At 50.4% G+C, this 26,163-nt stretch overlaps 1 protein-coding gene across 1 annotated transcript in view; it reads right to left on the bottom strand.

The window, feature by feature from the left end:
• LOC146207299 (protein Wnt-16-like) overlaps window positions 1-26,163 on the bottom strand; it is a 38,887-nt gene that overhangs the window by 11,773 nt on the left and 951 nt on the right. Inside the window, exons 2-3 of the mRNA XM_084576474.1 lie at window positions 7,320-7,537; window positions 2,971-3,149 (exon numbers count right to left, since the gene is read on the bottom strand). Coding sequence (XP_084432600.1) covers window positions 2,971-3,149; window positions 7,320-7,537 — 397 coding nt within the window. The remainder of the gene's footprint in view (window positions 1-2,970; window positions 3,150-7,319; window positions 7,538-26,163) is intronic.

The raw sequence follows: 26,163 nt of genomic DNA, 5'->3' as shown, positions 1-26,163 counted from the left end.
GAAAAGAAGCCTCTGCATTAGTAATGCCAGAGGCTGCAGCTTAAATATATGCAACGCAAGAAAGCTATTTCAACGAGCTTTTCGAGCGTATTTTTTACTTTCGGTACTTAGAACCGCATCGTCGATGCAGAAAACCTAAGAACTGGGCTCATGTTCAGTGTAGATGGCCTTCAATTTCACTCTCTTTTAATACTCGGGTACTCTTCTTCAGCGCTTGTCCTGTCTTCTCCTTCCTCCGGATTATCGTCTTTCGCGCTGGTTTATTATGAATCCCTACCAGCAAACCCAGCTTAACTGTTCTCTTCAATTTCACATTATATTTCGCACCCCGTAACCAAGGATAAAAAGTTTATTATGTAATTTTGGGTTATGAACCTTCTAATTTTAAACATTATCATGGCCTAATGCTCGCCTTGCTCTGTGACTGACGTATGAAAACTGCACCCATGTCCACCCATTAAAAGCAACATTGCTGCTACAGGCTTCTTTCTTTAGAGACCAACAAGCTCGTTGTCGCTTAATTTGTATCACTATAGCAGATTGTGGATCCAACCAACCGCCACCGCTCTAAAGCGTGTCACGTGACCAGCGCATCCGGCCAAGTATATCGCATGGTCTCATGACGTTACAACACTCCCCGGAGAGCAATCGGTGTTCAGCCATGCCTACTGCCATCTGCCAGAGCATATGCCAACCCTTCAGCGAAATTTCCTGGTATCCGGGGAAGTTTGATGACGCCAAGCGGTCTCGTGCCATCAGACACTCCACCGACCAGCCAGCACTCGGCCATGTCATGCGACCTTGTGACGTAATGAACCTCTCGGCCAATGGCAAGAGAGGAGGAGGAGGAAGATGAAGAGGAAAAGCAAAGAGGTTAACCCGTAAAAGAAACCGATTTGCTACCCTGCACTGTGGGAAAGGGGTGAGTGAATATAAAAGTTGTGAGACAGGGATGGGTGAAGTTAGTACAGTCACATCACATCACGTCAAGTCATATCACGTAACATAACAGCAAAATAATAGTCTTTCAATTAGGCCTGTGCTTTTCATAAAGCGGAGCAGTGCCTGGGAGGCCTTCACCGCAGATGATTGTCGTGGCCAGGGACCTAAAGTCTTAATTTCAGTGAATGGGCGTCCATCTAGATTCTCCAGCGCACGGCATAGACACTGTCTTTCCAAACTGTATATGGGGCACTCACAAAGAATGTGGCCTATAGATTCGTCGTACCCACAGTTTGTACATGCAGGGCTGTTTACCATACCTATCACAAAAGAATACGAGTTTGTGAATGCACCAACCCACAGGCGGCACAGCAAAGTTTCTTCGCATCGGGGTAGGCCAGGTGGGAGCCAGAGCTTCAGGTCAGGGTCCAGGAATTTTAAGCGGCAGTTCGCAAACTGGCCAAAATTTCACAAGGAGAGCATGTGTTCCCGCGCAAGTGCGCGAAGCCTGCCCGCTGCGTCTGCCCTGGAAAAAGGAATCAACACACAATCGCCGTCTTGGTGAGCTGTTCGTGCGACCTCGTCCGCCCGGAGATTGTCCACTATGCCGCTGTGTCCTGGAAGCCATTGGTAGATGTCCTCCATTAATTGCATAGTGATGAATTTGTCGTATTCCCGCAACGAGTTGCTCATGAGCTCCACGGCGAAGAACCGCTTTTAAGGCTTGCAGGGCTGCTTTTGAATCTGTGAAAATAGACCACCGCTGGAGGCTCTGCCGACTGAAGAGCGGTTAGCTCTGCAGCGGTTGAATAAGTCTGGTGAATTGTCCTCTTTATTTCTGTATCAATTGAGGGTATTGTTACGTGGTTACGTAACAATACGTAACAATACAATAACAATGTTACGTGGTGACAAGCAAAGAGACGGCACAACATGGCGACAGCATGAACGATGATTTTAATGTCTGGCCTAGCGCGAGGGCTCCTCTCGCGCCACTGCCGATCTTCTTTTTCGCAACACTTCCCGGGGCCACCGAGTGATAGTCCGGATCGTTTCGTTGAAGTCGATGATGACGTGATGGTGTAGATGTTCAGGAAAAGATAGAAGAGATGATGCGCTTGCCACCACGATGACGATGAACACGATCATGCTTGGGTGATCCGCCTCCCCTGGAGCTGTTCAACCATCCGTGACCAGAGTCCATGGGACCGATGGCTCGAGATCGCGACGAGCGGGTGGGCGGAGGTTGCGTGTACATGTCCGGTTCCTTTGGGTCGTTCGGGTCTTTCGGGTCCTTCGTCTCGGGTCTGGCTGGTCTGTCTGTTCTCGTTGTCTTCAAGTCCGGGCTAGGGGCTGGGCGGTGGTAGTTGGTCGGGTCTGGGCAGGAAGGGCGAAGCTGCTCGGCGATGTGCCAGGACCCTCGGTTGATGGTTCCGGCTTACAAATGGCGTCGATGCTCCAAGGCGAGGATGGGGATGATACACCCCGCACCTCCACCAAAATGTTACGTGGTGACAAGCAAAGAGACGGCACAACATGGCGACAGATGAACGATGATTTTTATGTCTGGCCTAGCGCGAGGGCTCCTCTCGCGCCACTGCCGATCGTCTTCTCCGCAACAGTATGACCATGGAGTTTGAGAACGCACGGAATTTACTGAACCATCGGTGTAGACGTGCAAACAATTTGCATGGTGCTCATGGAAGTAGTGCGTGTGTGTGTGTGTGTGTGTGTGTGTGTGTGTGTGTGTGTGTGTGTGTGTGTGTGTGTGTGTGTGTGTGTGTGTGTGTGTGTGTGTGTGTGTGTGTGTGTGTGTGTGTGTGTGTGTGTGTGTGTGTGTGTGTGTGTGTGTGTGTGTGTGTGTGTGTGTGTGTGTGTGTGTGTGTGTGTGTGTGTGTGTGTGTGTGTGTGTGTGTGTGTGTGAGAGAGAGAGAGAGAGACCGTAACCTTCAGTGCTTTTGCACTGAAATCAGCCGACATAACGCTCGCTGACTTTGCTTAATTAAAGCCTTCTCCGACGCCCCGTACCTGTACGTCGTCGGAGCAGCCGCCCCAGCGCCATGCCCCGGGCGTGGCAGCCGCTGTGTGTCCGCCCGCGGCCGATCCGCAGGCGCACTCCTTCAGCTGCCCCGTGGCGCAAGCTCGGGCCACCGTGTGCGCCACGCCAGCGCTGTGCAGCGCGTAGAGGAACGCAGTCTCGGGGCTACCTGCGGATATGCATAGCGTGCATCATTACTGTTACGTTTTAAACGTCAAATGCAACGAAATGTCACTAATCGAAACCAAATCCTATTTCAAAAACAGATGCTCTTGCTACAGGCATGTAAAAAGTTATGTAGCAGAGACGCGAGTCGCTTAGTTAGGCAACTTACAGGATACGGGCGCCCGAATGCCAGCCTTTCGTCCGTTCTATTTCTGTGAACGAATTACCGACGACATGAAGAGAAAATCTGGAGACTCCAGTGAGGCTTGGCGTCTGTAACCTCTTTAAATTTTGGTTTGGTTTGAGTTCAGCGTCCCAAAGCGACTCAGGCTATGAGACGCTGTAGTGGAGGGCTCCGGAGATTTCGACCACCTGAGGTTCTTAAACGTGCACTGACATCGCACAAATATTTTAGTACTTTCTCATGCTATACTGGTTTGGTTTGGTTTGGTTTGTAAGGTTTAACGTCCCAAAGCGACTCGGGCTATGAGAGACGCCGTAGTGGAGGACTCCGGAAATATCGACCACCTGGGGTTCTTTAATGTGCACTGACATCGCACACCACACGGGCGCCTTGCCGAAAAGCAAGGCGCCCGTGTGCTGAAAAGCAAGGCGCCCAACGAAAAGCGGCCGCCGAGGCCGGGATTCGATCCCGCGTCCTTGGGCACAGTAGTCGAGCGCCGTAACCACTGCACCACTGCTAGCAAACACTCTTTCGCGGTGACAAAAATTTTGCTTTGTCGCCTATCCTGTTTTCCTAACGCTATATTTTGCTGCACCAGCGCAATGAAAGCAGCAAGTTGATACGCTTGTTGACGAGATGAACTCCAGAGGTGAACACAATATATGGCTTGTGATACCCACACCTGGACGTCTTGCGTTGTGGTATAGCAAATTTTGGTTCCCATAAATAAGTTCAAAGAAATCCCCCAGATTCTACTAATAATTTTACATTTCCGCACTTTTCCGAAATAGCGTTCCCCTCTATCCCGCGCCGCACCCCCTCACTTCTTACCCTTGTAACCCTTGGCGTGCACCTCAACTATACAGCCCTGCCAGTCTCATCTAGTCCCATAATCCAGCTCAATATCAATTCTCAGAAACGTCACAAACAAAAACGGCACCCGCTGCAGGTTGCGTAAGGAAATCACTGAATGACCACTGCGAGAGAGACATCCGATGCGCGCGATCAAAAGAGAAGATGGCCGCTCTTATAGGCGGGAGCTGGTGGCAAAATAAAAAAAGACAATCGCTACGTTTATACAGCACGCCGAGTCGAAATATTGGCAGCGCCGGCGCAGCGAGAACACACTGCGTAGCAGCTCGCCGATGTCTCGGCGCTCACTTCTCATCCCGATTGCCCCGATCAAAGACAAAATTTTAAATCCAAGTGCACAGTGTTAATTTTTTTTTCTTTTTTTTTTTGCGAGAAATTTTGTCGTCATTTTAAAGTCTGGTCCCGTTCCAGGAAAGTGCCTCCCTCCACATTTCCGGTAATTTCAGCGCATGAGGGGGGGGGGGAGGCGCCTGCTTGGAATTCTACAGTATCTTTTCGACCTCGCCTTAATGAGCACTCCTATTTTATTTTCATGCCCCATTACGGAGGATGAAGAAGCCACAAAATAACAAATTGTAGGGCTAGGTGGTGCATGATACCCGGAAACAGCGGCCCAATGAAGACAACAGAAGGTATAAGAACACGACACAGGCGCACACTGCCAACTCTTCTTCTTCTCGCCTCTGTATTTAACACACGTACCCACATGAAGGATCGGCCAGGGTTTGGTGCAGGGATAAGAATGAAATACATCATCCCGGCTTAGGCTGTATAAGGTATATAACTTATAAATTAGTAATTAGTGTTGGTAAAAAAAACTGGAAAAAAATTAACCCAAACTTCCACCTTCACATCCAAGCACATGACCTACATCAATCTCGCGCAACTCTCTGTCGCCAGCAAATAAAGTTCTACAGCAAGATTTCTTTAATTTAATTAAATTAACAGATGTCTAATGCAAGGCAGTGTCTATCTAACGAAACAAGTTAAATACGCGTTCATTGATGCAGGTAACAATGATCATGCATTATTCATCGACCTCTCCAAAGCATTTCATTCACTCAACGATGCTATTTTATTCGATAAGCTTGACGCCATCGGAATACCTGGACCTGTACATAAACTAATCAAAAGCTATTTATTCGATAGAAAACAAGCTGTATTCATATTAGGGACATATTCACAATTCAAGACTACAAACATCGGAGTTCTGCAAGGTTCTCTCCTTGGCCCTCTCTTGTTTGTATTATATAGTAATGACCTCCATATGTGCCTTAATAATTCCAACTGTTTCCTTTATGCACATGGCATGACCGTCTTGACCTCGAGTTCACATATAAGCAAGCTAGTAGAAAAACTGAATGTTGATGCAAAGAATGTATTGAACTGGCGTCGGAATAATTTACTTAATGCTTTCAAATCCAGTTCTATAGTTATCAGCTCAACTCATAAAATTATTTGCGAAACTCCGTCTGTTAGCATTCGCTCAAACTAAATTTTCTAGGTGTGGAATTTTATAAACATCTTAGATTTCGATCTCCCATTACTTCCATTTCGCAAAAACATGGCTTATCGCATTAGAGCTCTAATTAATGTTCGCCCGTATTTTGATGTTCCCAAACCATTTCTCTTTATTACTTGTTCATCCACACATACGTTCAGTATTGCGTCTCCTCTTGTGGAAACACATATACTTCGCATCTATCTTCCCTTCAAATTATCCAGAACCAAGCTATATGCATTGTTACTTATAGTCACTGAATTGAAAATGCCCTTCATCTGCTCCAACCCCACAATGTTCTCTCTGTGCCCAAATTAATCGACTAAAGTCTATGTACTCTAATTTATAAATCTGTTAAAGTGTTACTTACATTTTGCCTAATCACTAACGACCAAACACAGCATCGCAGCGGTAATGTTTCGCCAACGGCAATAATTTCTTACTGCCTTAGTCAAACACTAATACGGAAAGCAAACAGCTCAGTTCTCCGGTACCACTGTGAAAGAGTGAACGTTCCTGCGTAGCCTATAGGACACTGTGTTTGACTCGGCCGGATGCAGGGTTGCCGGTTTAGATTCCGATCTCGCTTTCCCATCTCAAAGTACCTACCAGAGTTGACAGCTCCGGCTTACTCGGCAATGTCATGTGATCTCGTGACGTCATAATTCACCTATGTCAACATGCTCGTGAATTTTCGCTCACAACGGCGACTACAAAGCCGACGCCCGCGGTCTTCTGCTCTGCGGCAGCCTTGTCGCTTTAAAGTAAATCGGAGCTAAACTACCTCCATTTATCTTTCCCGTGCTGTCCAAGGATAGGATAGGAAAGACGTTTATTGCTCTAGAAAGGTTGCGCATCCTTACAGATAAGGGATGCCGAATCCCGGGGAACGCCGGTATTTTGGTGGACTTACCGAACAAGAGTTTGGCCTTTTTTTTTTTTTTTTCAATTGCAAGTCCAGCATGCATAATACCACATTATTTACATATCTCAAAACGAAAGAAGTGTCGATACGATAGGCCTGAGAGCGTTAGATATTGTTAGTTCATTAGTTTAACTTGTCATAGCGACTCAGGATGCGAGGAGGCCGTTATATTTATTGAATGATTAAACGGTTGAATGAAGAACAGGTTGCGCATACGATACCAAAGCTTCTTTCTAGATTAAAAACTCACCGGTAAAACATGCAGCGTACGACCGTAAACTAATAATGTCGGCAGAAATTTACTGAGTGGAAAGTATATGACCAAAAAAAAAAAAAAAACTTTTCCGTATATCGTTCTCACTATTTTTTTTTTCGGTCTCGAAGGTTTGTATGGCATAATAATTAATATATGTCCATGACGTGTTTGCGGCTCCCCTAACGACAGAATGCCCTTGGAAGGAGGGGAAAGGGTCCAAGCTCCTTACTTCATAAACCTCTACAGGTTAAGTGGTCCCATAAGCGTTCACGTTGCTCTGTTACTTTTGCAGTGGCGGTACGTTACACACTCTTCGCGTGCGGATAGGTATTAGACAGCCGCTGGAATAAGAATGAAGCGTTCTACCAAAGAGGTCCCTACAGCTAACGTTAAGGCAACGGAGGCACCTTCGAATGGAGCGAGGCGTGCGCGTACCCCTGCGTAGCGTGTGTCCGAAGCTGTGCTGCGAGCAGTTCCACGGCTCGTGCCGGAAGAGCCGCTGGCAGTGGGCGAGCGCCAGCCGCGCTCCGGCGGCCACCGCGGCCACGGTGCCCGGCTGCTGCCGACAGAGCTGCCGCTGGCCCCGGCCCAGCAGCGGGGAGGAGGACTCGCACACCGTGTCCACCACGCGGCCGCCCAGGGTGCCCAGGTACCTGCGAAGGCCACCTGCATGCTCGCCATACAAACTCTCAGAGCTTCCCTTTTGCTGGCTCAAGCATCTTAATATACACCTCTGGAAATACTACTCATAACAGAGTCACGCGCCGCATTACAGTTATTGCTGTTGCCCTCGGGTTTAAAATAGACACTGGCCCCGCCGGGGTGACGCAGTGGTAGGGCGCTCGACTACTGTGCCCAAGGATGCGGGATCGAATCCTGATCTCAGCGGCCACTTTTCGATGGAGGCGAAAAGCAATGTGTCCCTGTGCTGTACGATGTCAGTGCACGCTAAATAAATCAAGGTGGTCTAAATCTCCAGAGCCCTCCACTACGACGTATCTCGTAGCCTGAGTCGCTTTGGGATGTTAAGCCCCACGAACCAAACAAAAACAGACACTGGGGCACGAGCTTAATAAAGGAAGCATTTCCGAAAGGACTCCATTCTAAATGGAAGTCTTGTGTGGCGAAGGCGTACATCGCCAGTTGAGAACGCATGCGAGGGGCTGAAACGGTGCGCTTAATTGGTTTTTCGTCGCATATTTCGCCGATGTCCAGCTGAACTGTGTGCATCTGTTCTGCGAGAACGGCAGGTCGATGTAGCGTTTGAGTGGGCCTTCGTTATTATATTGCCGCTTGAGAGATTGGACCTCTCCGTCATCTCTGCTAGGGGAAAAGCTGCAACGAGTTCCTGGAAAACATGCTGTGCTAGAAGTAGACAAACTCAGGAGCACCAGCGTGCCATTACTCTGTTCAAATTTGAAGAAAACTCGCCGATTGGCTCCAATAAACGCCTTCCCGATTAATCACTGAAATGGTCTCCAGAATGCTGGGAAGTGATTTAAGGAGGTGTTTTGGCGCCGAAGAGGAGATTTGGACGGGGACTATCGCTGCAGATTCGGATGAAAAACACGTGTTCGGACCGGGTGGTCAAGCTTTGCGCTGATCGCGCTCCGTTGTTGTTGTTGTGGTTGTAGGAAAAAGGAAAAGAAAATGCACGGGCCTGCTTACTGGCTCTGTAGCTGAGCCACCTCCACTGCCTCGTGCAGACAGAAGAGAAAATAGGCAAGAGAAGAAATAGGGAGAGAAAGACGCGCGCCGCAACAACTGCCGTCGTCCACCACCGAAACAGTGGCGGGTGCAATGACGGCCTACAACAGATAAAAATTATGTGGCAGGCTAGCCCCCGCCGCAAGCGGCGGTGACCCACCTGTCTCAGCCCCATCAGGGATCGCGCTCCGAGGCGCTCCGAGAAACGAGGAACCGCTACGAGTAGCGCGACGCGTGATAAGTCGTCGGTCAGCCAGGACAGAGTCTTGTTGCGGGCGAACCTTGACCTGACGTTCCCTATCATTCGGTATAGTAGCGACCAGGGCGGTCGCTACTATACCGAAAAAAAACTGTATATATTAGTGTAAATAAATTCAGTTGTACATCGGTGCCAACACGTCCACCCCTTCCGCAACGTGTCACACTCCAACGAACGCTTCCACCGAGGATTTTGACGTTGCGAAATATCACACAAGTCTAACAGGCGCGTACCCTTGTGTCATTTTAATCAATCGTGGTCATCTCTTTCCTCCTCCGCCACCTCCTGCAAAAGCCTCGCTCGGGAGAGCTACAGCTATCGACAGCTATCGAGGGCACACTGGGCCTGTCGCTCCCGACCAGTCCCTACACGTCCTGCTCATCGGCTCCTGTACGCCTCGCCATATTTGGCCGACTCCCCAGTGCCTCTGCCATCTGGCGCCCAATAATAAAACCCATTACTTCGATCACCGCGGTTGTTTGGTACGAATTCAGACAGTTTCACTCAGACTAGTGCGGAGAACAGGCGTCTCTAGCATTCTCTTGCGCATAACCAGCGCTTTCCGACGCGTCAGCCGTGTTCGAGCTCTCTTTGCGTTTGGTCGCGTGCGCTTCCAACTACCGGAAGTACATGCACGCCATCCCTTGCAGAGGCGCCCGGCATATCGACTGGCCCTTCCCTCACCGTCATTCTTCTCAGAGGCCACTTTCCTACCTAGAGTATAGCCTCTCCGGACGGCGTCCCTACTGATTGATTGATTGACTCGACCTTTCAAGGTACTTCTTCGGGCCGCCATCGCCAGCGGCGGCGGACCTCTTTCCAACTCCTGCCAGCACCCCTGGGTGCCTGCTGTGAAGTTCCCTGAACCTCGCCCCTGCTTCCCTGGAGTTATACGTCTCCCTCTGGCATACCGCATACTTATATGCACCGGACATCTACACCGCACCACTGCTTCGTGGTAGCTCCTAGCGACCTCGCCCAAATGCCATGAGATTCTATCTCTATGTCAGTTTCCTGCTGACAGTTCCCGCTACCAGCAATCCGCGCGCCGCTGCCTAACTGGGGCACCAGGCTTTGCCTGGCCCTCCCGCTGGCCTCTTGCCAGGCTGTTTGCCTTCCACAAGCCCCCGACTGCCGTAGCGCAACCATGAGGACAAAAGCAGACCATACAGTCAGACCGCGTATAGCCATCAGCAGCCCGCTGTCCACCTCTTCGCGCAGCGACCCTCCCCAGCTGCCTCACGCACGAACTCCTGGCCGTGTGGTAGCTCCCTGCGCCCCGTGCTGCCTGCAGCCTTCGCTGCACCTTGCCTCCAAGTTGCACAGTAAATAACACCCTGGGCCCGTATTCCGAGTTTGCGTCGTTATTGGAGTCGCTATCTCACGTGACCTTGAGTAATGTGATTGGTCGAAACGCCGGAAACGGGTGTTGCCACTAGGGAACCGGAAAAGGCGGCAACACCTGGTTCCGGCATTTCCACAAATCAGATGACTCGAGGTCACGTGAGATAGCGACACACTGATAACGACGCAAACTCAGAATACAGGCTGTCCGCCTAGCTTTCCAGCTGGACGGCGTTACTCCTTGCATTAGTGACGTAAGTCAATCGAAGCTGCTGTAGCAGCACCCCGGTGCCGGCCAGCTTTGAATCACCGAACGGTGCCATACGGCTCCGTTTGCTGCTGGACTCTGCCGGGCGCAATTAGTCGGGGGCCAGCCTGGCATACCTAAATTCTGGAACTTTTTTCATATTCAATGAATCGGTTTAATAAATAATGGAGAATGTTATGTGTATATAATTTGGGAGTGGAGGCCCTTAGACGACCAGAGGAGGGTGGCTGCTGCTGAGCCTACGGGGCTGGGAATGGTAGGCCCCTGCAATTTGCGGCGAGGGCTCGCCTGCCACCGGAGGTTGTACCTGTTGTAGGCCGTCATTGCACCCGCCACCGCTTTGGTTGCGGACGACGGCTGTTGCGATACGCGTCTTTCTCTCTCTCTCTTTTCTTTCCTCCTCCGTTTTCTCCTCTGTCCACACGAGGCGTCGGAGGTGGCTCAGCTACAGAGCCAGTAGCAGGCCCGTGCATTTTTTCCCCTTCTTCCTACAGTCGCAATAACAACAGACCACCACTTCTCATTTGACAAGCGGCTAGACCTTGTCAAATTCACGTGTTAACTAAGGGTCCCCATTTTCGGCAAGTAACGTCATGTGCCGGGTTACTCTCACACCTCCGTACCGAGCGAGAGCCCTCAACACTAAGTGCTTGGTTGGTTGGTTGGTTCACAGGAAGGGAAAGGCGCAGTAACTGTCACACTTGCTCTGTGGACACCTGAACCGCGCCGTAAAGGAAGGGAGGAAGGTGGGAGTGAAAGTGGAAAGAGAGAAAGAGGAGCCGTAGTGGAGGGCTACGGAGTAATTTCGACCACCTGGAGATCTTTAACGAGCGCTGACATCGCACAGCACACGGACGCCACTTCGTTTCGCCTCCATCGAAACGCAGCCGCCGAGGTCGGGTTCGAACCCGGGAACTCCGGCACGGTAGTCGGGCGTCTTACCACTGCGCCACCCCGGCGGGGCAACACTAAGTGCCCCTCCTCTTTCTTGACAAGGGAAATATTGTGAGAGTCTGTTGTTGTTGTGGCTGTAGGAAGAAAGAATAGAAAATGCACGGGCCTGCTACTGGCTCTGTAGCTGAGCCACCTCCGCTGCCTCTTGCGCATAGAAGAGAAAAAGACAAGAAAACAGAAGAGGGAGAGAAAGACGCGCGCCGCAACAACAATCGTCCTTGTGAGCGTCTAACCATGGCTTGAACCGAGCGAAAGCTTTGAGTGTTGTACCGGTAATCTCGGTAACACCGCCTTTTCATTCGGCGGTTTTTTATCATAATTTTTCTTCATAACAATGATTGGTTCACAGGAAAGGTAAGGCGCAGTACCCGTCACACTTGTTTTGTGGACACCAGAACTGCGCCATAAAAGAAGGGAGGGAGGTGGGAGTAAAAGTGAAAAGGGGTGCTGTAGTGGAGAGCTCCGGAGTTATTTTGACCACATGGGGATCTTTAAAGTGCACTGACATTGCACAGCAGACCGTAGGGTAGTTGCTCTTGGTCCTAGGGGGGCTGGAACTGGTAGATCCCCGCCGTTTATTGTGGCGGCTCGCCTGCCACCAGTGGTTGACCTGTTGTAGACCTTCATTGCACCCGCCACTGCTTAGGTGGTGGACGATGGCCGTTGCGACACGCGTTTTTTAGAGCGCAGCTCTTTGGCGGCCGTTCCTGGGTTTCGCGGCGGCGTCGGCGTCGGCCTCGTAACCAGTTCCGCCCCCCTTTCAGCCCCCCTGTTCGAGCCGGCGCTTAGGCCACCGGAGCCTCGCAGGAGGAGGGGGGGGGGGGGTACACTCAGCGGCGAATGATGGGGGCAGGAGCGCGCGCAGCTACCGGAGCACACGAGGAAAAAAAAAAGGGGGTCGCCGGAGGCAGCGCTAGCAGCGACTGACTGACGTCGCTAGCTAGTCAACACAACGTGCGGCGTCAGCGAGTCACTGCTATCTGTTCGTTGCGCAACGTTCCTATGGACCCACGCGGCCTTGCGGCTGGCAAACGCCTTCGTGACCAGTCGGATTCTATATTCGACACCTTATCTCCACCTACGGAAACAAGAGGAGGATGCCCCTGAGGTTATCCTTCGCAAAATTGTCAAGCGTGCCCTGGACCTCCCCATCACTACTTCAAACAGCCATCTTATGGCCCTTGGGGTGGTGAACACTTTCCGGGAGCTCCGGGAGGCGCACCTTACAAATCAGTACACGCGTTTGTCGCAAACGGAGTCGGGTCGCCGCCTTCTTGCTCGACTCCATATCCAACACACCACACTCATGGAAGACAGGTTTCGCATCCCAGAATTGTGGAGACGCGCCCTCTGCGTGCGACCTCTGCCAGCGAATATGTCACACGAAGATCATAATGGTCGGCGCTTTGCACGAGCGGAAGCCCTAGCCCGGCATTATGGCAACAAAACAGGTGTATACTACGTGGACGCCGCCGGCCTTCACCACGGGGGATGGTACACGGCCGTTGTAGTTCACAATAGCAAAACGGTTAATGGTCTCACCTTCAGAGCCCAAAGTACAACACACGCAGAAGAGGTGGCGATTGCTCTCGCGGCCTCTCATTCCGACTCAAAATACATAATTACCGACTCGCGAGGAGCCTGTCGGAACGTCAGACAAGGCTGGACTCCCTTAATAGCCTATAAAATTTACTTAAATTGCATACGGGATACGGACCCCGCACACCGCTACCTTATATGGGCCCCTGCTCATCAGGGTTTGGCAGGAAACGAGGCAGCAGACGCAGCCGCCCGCGCGCTCTCTCACCGGGCTGTTTTCTCCTCCCTACCCGATCAGGAATCCGATTTTAATCCGGCCTACACCTTCAAAGATATCACGACATATTATCAAAATTGTCATCGCCTTTATCCCAGCCCATGTAAAGGTCTCAGAAAGGCGGATGAGCGGCTCCTTCTCTGCCTTTTCACCAATACATTGCTGTGCCCGGCAGCCCTAAAACATTTTGACCCCTTCTTTAGTGGCAGCTGCACACACTGTGGAGCGGTCTTCTGACATCTATCACATGGTGTGGGCCTGCCCCTCCAACCCGGCTATTCCCCCCATCCCCAACCCAACCCGGGAGAACATGGGAGGCGGTCCTGCTCGGCTGCCACGACTTACAGGCCCAACAAGCCTTAGTCGGACGCGCCCGAGCGGCGGCAACCGCCACTGGGGTCCCCAACTAGGGACCTCCACCTAGTGCTTGTAAGGATCGGTCCCTTATGGGCCGATCCAAACATACCTCCTGGCCCTTGTGTAAATAAATGTTCTTACCACCACCACCACCGCAACCTCCCGATAACTCAATTTTTCGCTCCCTCTTTTTCTGTCCTTTTCTATTTTCTCCTGTCCGCACGAGGCAGCGGAGGGCTCTGCCGAGGTGGTGCAGTGGTAAGACGTTCGACTACTGTGCCGGAGTACCCGGGCTCGATCCCGACCGCGGCGGCTGTGTTTCGATGGGGCAAAATGAAGAGGCGTCCGTGTTGTTGTGTCTGTAGCAAGCAGGAAAAGAAAATGGATGGGCCTGCTACTGGCTCTGTAGCTAAGCCACCTCCGCTGCCTGATTGATTGATTTATAGGAAGGGAAAGGCGCGGTAACTGTCTCACTTGTTTTATGTGGACACCTCAACCGCGCCGTAAGGGAAGGGAGGAAGGTGGGATTGAAAGTGGAAAGAGAGAAAGAATGCTGTGCGATGTCAGCGCACATTAAAAGATCCCCAGGTGGTCGAAATTACTCCGTAGCCGTCCACATCCGCTGATTGATTGATTTATAGGAAGGTAAAGGCGCGGTAACTGTCTCACTTGTTTTCTGTGGACACCTCAACCACGCCGTAAGGGAAGAGAGGAAGGTGGGAGTGAAAGTGGAAAGAGAGAAAGGGGAGCCGTAATGGAGGGCTACGGAGTAATTTCGACCACCTGGGGATCTTTAACGTTAACGTGCGCTGGCATCGCACAGCACACGGACGCCTCTTCGTTTCGCCTCCATCGAAACGCAGCCGGTGCCTCGTGCGGACAGAAGAAAGTAAAGAAGAGAGAAAAGGAAGAGAGAGAGAAAGACGCGCGCCGCAACAGCCGTCGTCCACCACAAAGCGGTGGCGGGTGCATTGACGGCCTACAACAGATAAAATTTTGGTGGCTGGTTGGTTGGTTCAAAGGAAGGGAAAGGCGCAGTATCTGTCACACTTGCTCTGTGGACACCTGAATCGCGCCGTAAGGGAAGGGAGGAAGGTGGGTGTGAAAGTAGAAAGAGAGAAAGGGGTGCCGTAGTGGAGGGCTACGGGGTAATTTCGACCACCTGGGGATCTTTAACGTGCGCTGACATCGCACAGCACACGGACGCCTCTTCGTTTCGCATCCATCGAAACGCAGCCGCCAAGGTCGGGTTAGCCACCGCCGCAAGCGGCGTTGACCTGCCAGTCCCAGCCCTGTAGGGCCAGGGCACCACCTCCGTGTGATGTCAGCGCACGTTAAAGATCCGGGGGAGGTGGTGAAGGGTGGCTGTTCCTAGTAGGCCGTCATTGCTCCCGCCACCGCTTCGGTGATAGATGACAGATGGTACGACGCGCGTCTTTCTCCCCCACTTCTTTTTCTTCCTTGTTTATTTTCTTCTGTCCGCAAGAGGCAACGGAGGTGGCTCAGCTACAGAGCCAGTAGCAGGCCCGTGCATTTTCTTTTTCTTTTTCAGTCGCAGCAACATTAAAGATCCCCAGGTGGTCGAAATTATTCCGTAGCCCTCCACTTTCACTCCCAACTTCTCGTTTTCCTTACGGCGCGGTTCAAGTGTCCACAAAAACAAGTGTGACAGATACTGCGCCTTTCCCTTCCTGTGAACCTGTGTGTGTATATAGATAGCAGAGGCGGCTCAGCTACAAATCCAGTAACAGGCCCGTGCAGTTTGCTTTCCTTCGTCCTGTTGTTGTTGCGACTGCAGGAAGAAGGAAAGAAACTGCGTGGGCCTGCTACTGGCTCAGTAGCTGAGCCACCTCCGCTGAGGGGGAGGTGGTGAAGGGTGGCAGTTCCTGGCCCTACGGGGCTGGGACGGTAGGTCAACGCCGCTTGCGGCGGGGGCTAGCCAGCCACCGAATTTCATCTGTTGTAGGCCGTCATTGCCCCCGCCACTGCTTCGGTGGTGGACGATGGCTGTTGTTGCGGCGCGCGTCTTTTTCTCCCTCTTTTATTGCGAAGGCAATACTGCTAGCACTTTTCTGCCGTCGGTGGAGGTCGTTCCTTCGCTCCGGCGCACCACGTGACAGCGTGACGTCACGACCAGAGGAGAGCAGGGGCTCCAACTCGTCTCGTCGGCCGCAGTCGTTCCTTCGCTCGGCGCGGCCGCTACAACCACGGCCGGTCTCGAGGGAGAGCGCGTTTCTCTCTTCTTAGCGCGCGCTCTCTCCCTCGAGACCGGCCATGCTACAACCACGGCCGGTCTCGAGGGAGAGGGCGCGCGCTCTTTCTTACGGCCTTCTCAATCGCTGCGGGAACAATGGGAACTTTTCTCCTTGAGCTACGCTCTCCGCCACCGCAAGGGGCGCGACCTGCTCACTGTTCGCTCCGCGTCTGCTTCAGCGGCGGCGGGTGGTTTTTGCCTGGTTTCGTGTTGTCGCTCGCGAGTTTCGTGGTGAGTGCAGCCCCGAAATTAAAGAGCACAGAAGGTAGATGCTGCAGCGGCATGTCGTCAACGTACCACACGTGAACGGATATAAAAAACATTGTCGTTCAGCAAACGTTCGACAAGCATGGCATACATTGCGGCACGGTAGCTACTTTTGTTCATTTTAATCCGAATTTTTCCCAAGCCTGTACACGAATGGGAACAAAAAGAAAACTGAATGAGCAGTGATCACATCGAAGCTTCTTCAAGGCTAACAAGACAGCAACTCGTCTGCAACAGCAAAACCGTCTTTCAGCGCTAGATGCGAACCATTCATGTAGCACCGAAGATGAAAATAATTTCATAAAAATGTAATGTAAATTGCAAAATGCTTGCATGATATAAAGTATTAGTATAACAGTCAAAGTAAACGTTGTAGGGTTGAGTTTTAAGTGTTATCACAATTCATATACTTGGCAATGTGTGGTATTATAAACATTATTTTAATTTTGCAAATAAACATTGTTTTAATGAAATTTTTACATGATATTATGCTTATTATGAAAACAAAAAATGGTTGATATTCATGACACCACTTGTGCTCGAAGTGGTAAAAACAAGGCCAATAAATGATGAAGGTGATACTCGATGAAGTGACTTACAAATGAGTTCACCTGCTATATCGAAAGTATGCAAGAAACTTCTAAAGCGTTACAGAAGGACACCCACTGAAGGCTCATTTCAAGCCTTATATAGCGACCCATTGAGGCTCTCTTCGGGAAAGTAAGGTTAATGTGCGGAAGGGAATGACATATGCCAGATGCGAGGGCCGTAACAGCTAGCGGCACATGACTACATGACTACATTGTCAAGACGTACGTTTCATCTGAGAGCAAAATCAAGGCACGGAAGGAAGTGATGGCATCTCCTACCATCCCATTTTCCACTGTCACATATTCCGGTTCACCTTACGTCGCTGGATATATCGTTTAGTTAATCAACTTCGGGTGTGACGCTTGCGCTATTCTTCTTGAAACTAGCGAAACAAGCAGCCCCATGTAGTACGCTCTTCTACGAGGACAATGTTCTAATAGACTGCATTATCCGAAACCAGAGCTTGTTGCCCTATTGAACAAACTTCTTTTTTTTTCGAAAAAGCTGCCGTGCACATACTACACACAAATGTTCTCGAAGGTACTTAAGATCCTGATTCAGTCAGCATTTCAGAACTCAACACTGAGCTGCCAGAAAGGAATTGACAACAGCAATGTTATTAGGTCCGTTCCTTTGATATTTAAAAAAATTCTCAGAATTCTTCTTCTCAATTAATTATACCAGGAAAGTGACAGAGAAGACCGAAAGGCCAACTCCTTATGTGCACAAGCCGTGCAAGAAGATTTTGAGCCTGAATTTTCTAGACGCAGGTCGCATTTTGATGAACTGATGAATATATAGTGCAATGTGTAACTTTGAAGGAAAATTTTTTTATTGTTTGCTGCCTTTTTCGATTCTGCTTAACTGTTTATGCCCATTTCATTGATTAAAAGTAGTCGCGAGACTGCATATACATCTTCGGTCCTTCAACCACTACACAAGTGAAATTTTTACTATATGAGTAAATTTTTGTTATTTACTCTGAATCTGAGACGCGCCATGAATTTTTGCCGGTGCCTCTTCTGATCTAAACGAAAACGGTAGCGGTTGACAGAATCTCCACCCAGTAGTTCTTCATGCACTCACGTCAGGTTGCGCTACACCTGCTTAAAACATTCAAAGGCAGATTGCATAGCCTGGTAAATTTATTTTTGTACAAAAATTATAGGTAAAAAATGTTGAAGTGTACCCGAAGCTTCATTCGACCGTGCACGGCCGCACTGACGAAGGAGCGCGCGCGTGAGCGGATTGTTGACTATTTTATTCCTCGTACACGATAAATGTTCGATGTTGATGACGGACTTTGTATAAACCATAAGGGGCGAAATGTCAGGACCTGCCGGTTGCAACTGACGCGGGCGAAGCTAAAAGCGAGCGCGCGTTTCCCTTGCGCGTGAACGGCTGTAGCGGAGGAGCAGCAGTGGGGCGGTGGCGACCCCACCGAGGCGCGGCGGGCGGTTGAAACAGACCCCATTGGAGAGGCCGTAAGAGAAGAGAAGCGCTCTCTCCCTCAAGACCGGCCGTGCTACAACGTGACGGCCTCCTCGGCTCGCCGCTTGAGGGCGCTCGCTAGGAGAGGATGATAAAGCCCCTTTAGAGGATAAACGGGGCGCCGCAGGCGCGCTCCGCTTAGTCATGTCCTCCGTCGTCATGTCTGAGGAGTTGTAGAAGGCGTCGCTGGAGCGACGTGCTGCGCGCAAACGCCGGCGCCGTGCCGAGGAGACAGGTGAAGAAAGGCAAGAGCGGTTGATTAAGCAACGCGCCTATGCCGCAGAATGGCGAGCCCGGCGGCGTTTTACAAGTTCAGTGAGCAAGAGTAGTTTCATGGACTCTCTGAATGCCGAAGAATCGTCTATGAGTAGTGCAGAGCGAGAGTACCACCCAATGGGGTAGCAGTCTAGACTTGGTGATGTATAGACATTCGGACAACTATGTAGTTACCGGTGTTCAAACCAAGAGTCACTACTTTACGGACCACCAAAGCGTGTTCATTAGAATAAACAAACAGTAGAAACCATGTGTCCAGAGTAGGAGGAGGATAAACATTTATTTGACGAGGAAGAAGTCAGGCAGCAGGGGCTACCGCTCTAGGTGGCCAGGAGTCCTTGGGCTCTGGCGACCTGGGTTGCACGCTCGATGGCCCGGAGTTGGATTTGCGGGTCAGAGCTGAGCATAGCGGCCTCCCACTGCTCGTATGTGGAGAGCTGCAGATCCCGCGGAGGGCTATCTCGTGGACAGGCCCACAGTATATGTTGTCTAGGTTGGCCCTCTGTTGGCATAATTTACAATATGGGATGTATAATGCAGGATATGCATGGGCGTAGGTGACAGGATTTGGGAAGGAATGTGTCTGTAATTTTCGCCAGGTGACCTCCTGCGCCTTCGAGAGCGATTTGTGTCGCGGAGGGTATAAGCTACGTGTTTGTCGAAAGTATCGGGTAATTTCTTGATATGAAGCCATATGGTCTCTCGCCGACCTCATGAGGGGTTGTCCCACTGCCCGGCTGACGAGTCCTCGCGCGAAATTGTGGGCAGCCTCATTTCCCGGAAGGCAGAAATGTGCTGGTGTCCAGATCAGCTGAATGGGACGGTTTGTCGTCTGAGAGGCAAGCAGAAATTTTAGTGATAGAGGGGATATTCTGCCTTTGCTGTAGTTCCTTATTGCGGTTTTCGAGTCGCTAATAATATGTAGGGCTGAGGTCAACCGCAAGGGCGATTGCCGCTTCCTCCGCTTCCTCCGGGTCATTTGTAACGACCGAGCCGGCCGTGAGCAGTTGACCTTGGAAATTTACAGCCACAATCGTGAAGGCACTGCGGTCCGCATGTTCGGCTGCATCGACATAGACAGTGTATTGTTTGGAGTAGTATTGCTTGTGTAGGTTTTTGGCTCTCTGTACTCGCCTGTCTGAATGAAATTCAGGGTGCATATTCTTCGGGAGAGGTGGAATCTTCAATTGAGCTCGCAGGTTCTTGGGCAGGGATATTTTGTCCTGCCTTGCTGCGGGGTAACCAATTGAGAGGGTGTTAAGAATAAAGCGTCCTGACGGTGTGTGGGTTAGCCGTTCGTACTGAGAAGTGAGGTGGGCCTCTACTAGCTCACTGAGAGTGTTGTGTACTCCCAGCGCGTTGAAGCGCTCCGTTGGGGTATTTATGGGGAGGCCGAGTGCGGACTTGTACGCCTGTCTGATTAGGGAATCGACACGTTGTGTTTCTGTTGCGCTAAGTTTAAGGTAGGGTAGTGTGTAAGTAATTCTACAAATGACGAATGCCTGGACCAGACGGAGGAGATCTGTTTCTTTCATGCCCGAGTATCGGTTGGCGATTCGGCGTATAAGGCGCACTGTCTGAGAGACAGTGCCCTTGAGGCGATTGAGGTACTCTGTGTTTCGGCCGTTGTTCTGGATGTTAATTCCAAGTAAATCCTTTAGTTGCACAAAAGGCGAAGCCATGCCAAACCACCAGCAGAGCCAAGCACAGCCGGGGAGGTATTGCTTTCTCAATCACTCAGGCTTAACCAGAGCTAAGCCACAGCTAATGTTTTCCTTTCTTCTCTATTTTCTCTTCTGTCCGCACGAGGCATCGGAGGTGGCTCAGCTACAGAGCCAGTAGCAGGCCCGTGCATTTTCTTTTCTTTCTTCTTGCAGCAAACACAACAACCACCTCCGCTGACTCGTTCGGATAGAAGAGAAAATAGAAAAGAAGGAAAAAGAAAAGGGAAAAAAATACGCGCGTCGCAACAGCCGTTGTCCACCACCGAAGCGGTGGCGGGTGCAATGACGGCCTACAAAAGGTAAAAACTCCATGGCAAGCTAGCCCCCGCCGCAAGCGGCGTTGACCTACCTGTCCTAAAAATTCGGGGCTAGCCAGCCACCGAATTTTATCTGTTGTAGACCGTCATTGCACCCGCCACTGCTTCGGTGGTGGACGACGGCTGTTGTTGCGGCGCGCGTCTTTCTCTCGCTCTTCTTTTTCCTTTTATTTTCTCTTCTGTCCGCACGAGGCAGCGGAGGTGGCTCAGCTACAGAGCCAGTAGCAGGCCCGTGCCTTTTCTTTTCCTTAGCCACCACAACAACAGCCCTGTGGGGCCGGGAACAGCCACCTTTCACCTCCTGACCCTCCTCCTTCCTACAGTCGCAACAACTATATTGCACAGCACACGGACGCCACTTTGTTTCGCCTCCATCGAAACGCAGCCGCCGGCGGTCGCAATCGAACTCAGGTACTCTGGCACTGTAGTCGGGCATTTTACCACTGCACCACCGTGGCGGTCGACCACCTGGAAAGTTAGGTTTTGGGGAAACGGAGGCTCGATATACTTTCGTGTGGACACCATGGAATCGTGGACATAGAACACTCACGATTCGCATCGCAACATTGGTAAAGAGACTGAATCCTATGCAGTACAGTTGGCACGTCAGCAGTGGGGTTTAGCTATGCGACCGCATGAGCGTAAATCTCGGCTTGAGAGATACGTGGACGTTTCTCCGCTGTCTGCTAGATCCAGATCATACCAAGAACAGCTAGCGAAAAAATGTTAGCCTAATCCTCCACAAAATCCCCCAAGATGACACCCTTCTCGAAGCCTTAAAAGAACAATACCTAACTACAACTACTCGCACACCACTCCCTGACTACTGCGGCTACCCGAACCCCAAATTGGACGAAGACATCTCGCCATGGGGTATACGGGCAGCCATGCACAAGCTCAGAAGGACAAGACGAAGAGCCGCTGCTGAGGCCAACGAACTCCTCAGAGGACTGCCGACTACTGCTCTTTCCTAACCCACTACCCCTAACCCCAATTTTCCCCAATAAAGTTTATCAATCAATCAATCAATCAAAATCAGAAGGACATCAGCACCCGGGGCGGACAAAATCACTAACAAGATGCTCAGGAACCTGGATGAGTATTCCATAGATACCATTACAGACGTCTTCAACGAGTGCTGGCAAAATGGAGTCTTCCCAGTACAATGGAAACATGCGAGAATCCCCTTCATCCCTAAACCAGGGAAACCTTTGGATCTCAAAACTCTCTGACCCATCTCTTTAAACTCATGCTTAGGAAAACTTTTTGAACATGTGGTTCTGGTACGCTTGCAAGGACACATGCAAGAACAAGACCTATTTCCTCACTCATTGACTGGATTTCGCAGCAGTCTCCCTAACCAAGACGTTAAAGCTCTCGGAAGAAATGCTACACCCCAGGAACGCTAAGCGCACAAGGGCCATCTTGGCCTTGAATCTCGCCAAGGCGTTGACGACGTTCACCATTCGATCATTACGGACGCTCTCTCAAATCTTTCACTTGGAGGAAGAACGCATCCTATGTAGCGGCCTTCCTTCGCAACCGAAAGGCAGAGCTAACAATCGGTTCACTCTCTTCACCAACCTTACAACTAGGTAGCAGAGGTACACTCCAGGCTCAGTCCTCTCTCCACTTCTTTTCAATATTGCGCTCATTCTACTGTGCCGGAGTACCCGGGTTCGAACCCGACCTCGGCGGCTGCGTTTCGATGGAGGCGAAACGAAGAGGCGTCGTGTGCTGTGCGATGTCAGCGCACGTTAAAGATCCCCAGGTGGTCGAAATTACTCCGTAGCCCTCCACTACGGCTCCTCTTTCTCTCTTTACACTTTCACTCTCATCTTCCTCCCTTCCCTTACGGCGCGGTTGCGATGTCCACAGAAATCAAGTGAGACAGTTACCTCGCCTTCCCCTTCCTATAAATAAATCAGAGGAAATATCGGCGGCTGCGTTTAGATGGAGGCGAAACGAAGAAGCGTCCGTGTGCTGTGCGATGTCAGCGCACGTTAAAGATCCCCAGGTGGTCGAAATTACTCCGTAACCCTCCACTACGGCTCCTCTTTCTCTCTTTCCACTTTCACTCCAACCTTCCTCTCTTCCCTTACGGCGCGGTTGCGGTGTCCACAGAAAACAAGTGAGAGTTACCGCGCCTTTCCCTTCCTATAAATGAATCAGTTAAATCATATGGAAAAAGCCCTGAGAGTTATCCCCCACCCCTCCACTTCATTCACGTGGATTACATTACTTTTTGACATCCACGGGTAATGTCGGTCAAATGGAGGAAACCCTGCAGGCTGGAGCTCACCGAGTAAATTAGAGCTGTTGCTCTTACACCTTCAAGATGCCGCTCAAACACGGGTCCACCGCCCAATATTCGAATCAACATTGATGATCAACAAGTTCCCGAGGTTGATAAGGTGCGTATACTGGTATAATTATTCAGAACAACGGAAAAAATACTGCCGCCATTACTGAGCTCACCAACACAGTCCACCAGACCATGAGACTAATTAGACGAATTGCGAACCGTCACCAGGGGACGTGGGAGCACGATCTCCACCTCCTTATACAAGCGTTCGATGTGAGTCCAGTGGTGTACTCCCTTCCATACTTGTTTCTTTCCAAGGTGGAGGATGAAAAAGGAAATTCACTAATCAGGCTAGCCTATAAAACGGTCCTCAATCTCCGCACACGTCGAATACCCGTCTGCTCCTTATGGGGGTTCACAATACCTTAGATGAACTTATCGAAGCCACTCGCGCAGCACAAGTTGAATGCCTATCATCCACCACAAAGGGGAGGCATATTCTCTCTTCCCTATAGGCCTCGACCCTATAAACTCCCTCAGACCCATGCACTCCACCTCTGGAGCACTCCCCAAAAACGTCCACCCGGTCTACTACCTGGCTCTGCGAGAAGCCAGAGCCACGGCACTGCGCAAACACTATCACGCAGATACCAGTGCAGTCTTAGTGGACGCCGCAGAATATGCTACTCATCAAGCCTTTTTCTCGAGCGTGGTATCCAACACACTTCACCTTATAGTTTCTGGTTCGATTAAAGCTCCATCCTCGTTAGAGGCAGAGGAAGTTGCAGTTGCCTTGGGAATCTTCTCAATCTTTAGTGATTCAAAAACAGCAATCCGCAATTTTGTACGAGGCAGGATTCACACGCCTGCTTTCAAAATTCTCAAGCCTACTCAACCCCTGACCAGATCAATTTAACTGCTATACCTGTTCATGTGGGCAACCCTGGGAATGAAGCTGTCCCTCAACACAGCTCGAGCGCATGTCAACTGAGCAGGGCCAACTACAGACCCAAGCAGTACACGTGAACGTCTGGTCACCTATAATGAAATCGCTCTCCACTACAGGGAGCAACGGCTCCAGTATTCGCCCCAACACCAATCTCTCTTTAAACTCGAGCAGGTGACCTGGCACCAGCTCCAGTCCCATACCTTTCTATCTCCAGTTCAGCTTGCTCATATCCACCCCGGCCTTTTCTCCCCTGTATGCACCCTCTGCGGGGCACCCAAACCAAACTTTCACCATATCCTCTACATTTGTTTTGAGCTCCAGCCGCTCTGCAATTGGAAACTAACAGACAGAGCGATGGGAGATCGCGGTATCCAGCTCAGATCCGGCTGCACAAAAGGATCTGGTGGGATGGGCTCTAAGAGTCGCCGAGAGCCACAAGCTCCCGGCCACATACGTGATATCGAGCCGACCCATCAGTATAGGCATTGATCATAAAGCTCTAGAATCAATAAACATTTTAACCACCACCACCACCAGGAACAGAGCCAGTAGCAGACCCGTGAATTTTCTTTTCCTTCTTCCTACAGTCGCAACAACAACAACCAAGCTTAGTGCTTCAATAAAGCAACCCCACATCACGACTGCGAGGGCAGCAAGAGCCACAACCAGGTGGTGAAAACGTTTATCGGTTCTTGAGCCTCATGATCATTGCCTGCTCCTAGGGTGGCCGGGAGATAAGCGACTCAACGGCTGTAAACCGCGATCTCCCATCGCTCTATGTCTTTTAGTTGCCAATTGCAGGGTGGCTGGAGCTCGGAGCAAATGTAGAGGATATGGTCAAAGTCTGCTTTGGGTGTCCTGCAGAGGGCGCACACAGGGGAGAAAAGGCCGGGGTGGATATGGGCAAGCTTAGCTGGAGATAGGTACACACTGGCCGCATGCAGGGTCGGTCCACTTTCACCTGATCACAAATGAGCGCGCGCCTCACACTAAGACGACAGAGACACGTGCGAGACACGTGCGACTACTAGGCATATGCGAGAGATAATTATCTAATTGTCAGCGGATATGCGCCTCGGCGACGGGAAAACTGTCTTTTAAAAAAGAACTCTGCTCTTCTCAGAGAGCATTTTGGGTGGATAGTTGGTGAGGTTCACGTTAACAGTGAAAGAGTAACAAGGACATGAAAAGACAATACTGGCAGGGTAGTCTTTACTGAAATACCACATACCTAAAAAAAAATTCAGGAATTCATATAAGTAATGAACGAAATGTGTTGCACTGCTGCAGAAGTGCGGCGTTTCTTATGATGTTTTTTAACAACGAAATCCCGCAACAACGCTGGACAACTCGTACCGGTGTTGTACCCTCTGCACATTGCCGTATGTTGTCTCCTTACGTGATTCCATGTCACAAAATGTTCGCTCCCGCATTATATCAAGCTATACCTCTAATTCTCCGTACATCAAATATTAGCCTATATTGAGATGCGTGGAGAATATATTTAGCTGAGCGCGCTTTGTATTGGTGCACGAATAGGACAGTGAAGGTGAAGTAAGAAATTTATTTCGTTATTTCATTTTCAATTGGTCAAAAAAGCGTCGTAATTCATAAGCAGAGTTAGCATGGCATAGAAGCTATATTCGACCCGCAGAATGCATTTCCGGCATCCGTGCCAAATAAATATCTCGCTTTCCACGCAACAAAATGATAGGTGCTACGTAGGGAAGAATGTGTGGGCAACGGTGACATCATTGTATGCTTGAATGAGGTTGTTGGCTATGCAAAAGAACATTACGGGAGCGAAGCGGGAGAGGTGAACTGTAGAAAACTGTCAGTCAGGCTTTTGCGGCCACGCCAACCACAATGAAAACAGTGAAATCACCCATAAGCGAACGACGAAACAACAAAATAATGCAAGTTCCGATGCACATTTTTTTTACTCGTTAAAGGTATTAGCGAGCTGATGTGCGTCGCCGCATAACAATCAGTACAAAACAATTTACACTGCCGTACATATCCACAGAGTACATGTTTATTTCGCTGTCGCAGCTGCTCTCTCTGCTCGGCTACTACAATGGTTTTGCACCTATCGAACGGTCGAAGGAATCAGCACCATGCAGGCACAGTGTACTATTCCTCTTTCCCCATGCTGAACAGCTAACCAGCGTTACGCTCCCCAGCCAAGCGCCTTGCACTGAACATTACTCTGTCTGTGAGAGCCATCGAATTTGGTTGATGTTTCTATTGACGTGAAACACAACTGACACGCATATGTAGTGCGACGTCAGTACACGTTAAATATCCGCACGTGGTCAAAATTATTCCGCAAACCTCTTTCTCGCTGTCTTCTTTTGCTCCCATGGCACCTCCCTTCCTTTTCTTGCGGTGAAATTAGGG

Source organism: Amblyomma maculatum, chromosome 1, assembly GCF_055883805.1.
Source record: "Amblyomma maculatum isolate TAMU_Amacu chromosome 1, ASM5588380v1, whole genome shotgun sequence".
NCBI lineage: Eukaryota > Metazoa > Arthropoda > Arachnida > Ixodida > Ixodidae > Amblyomma > Amblyomma maculatum.
This window is presented reverse-complemented; position numbering and strand designations above follow the sequence as displayed.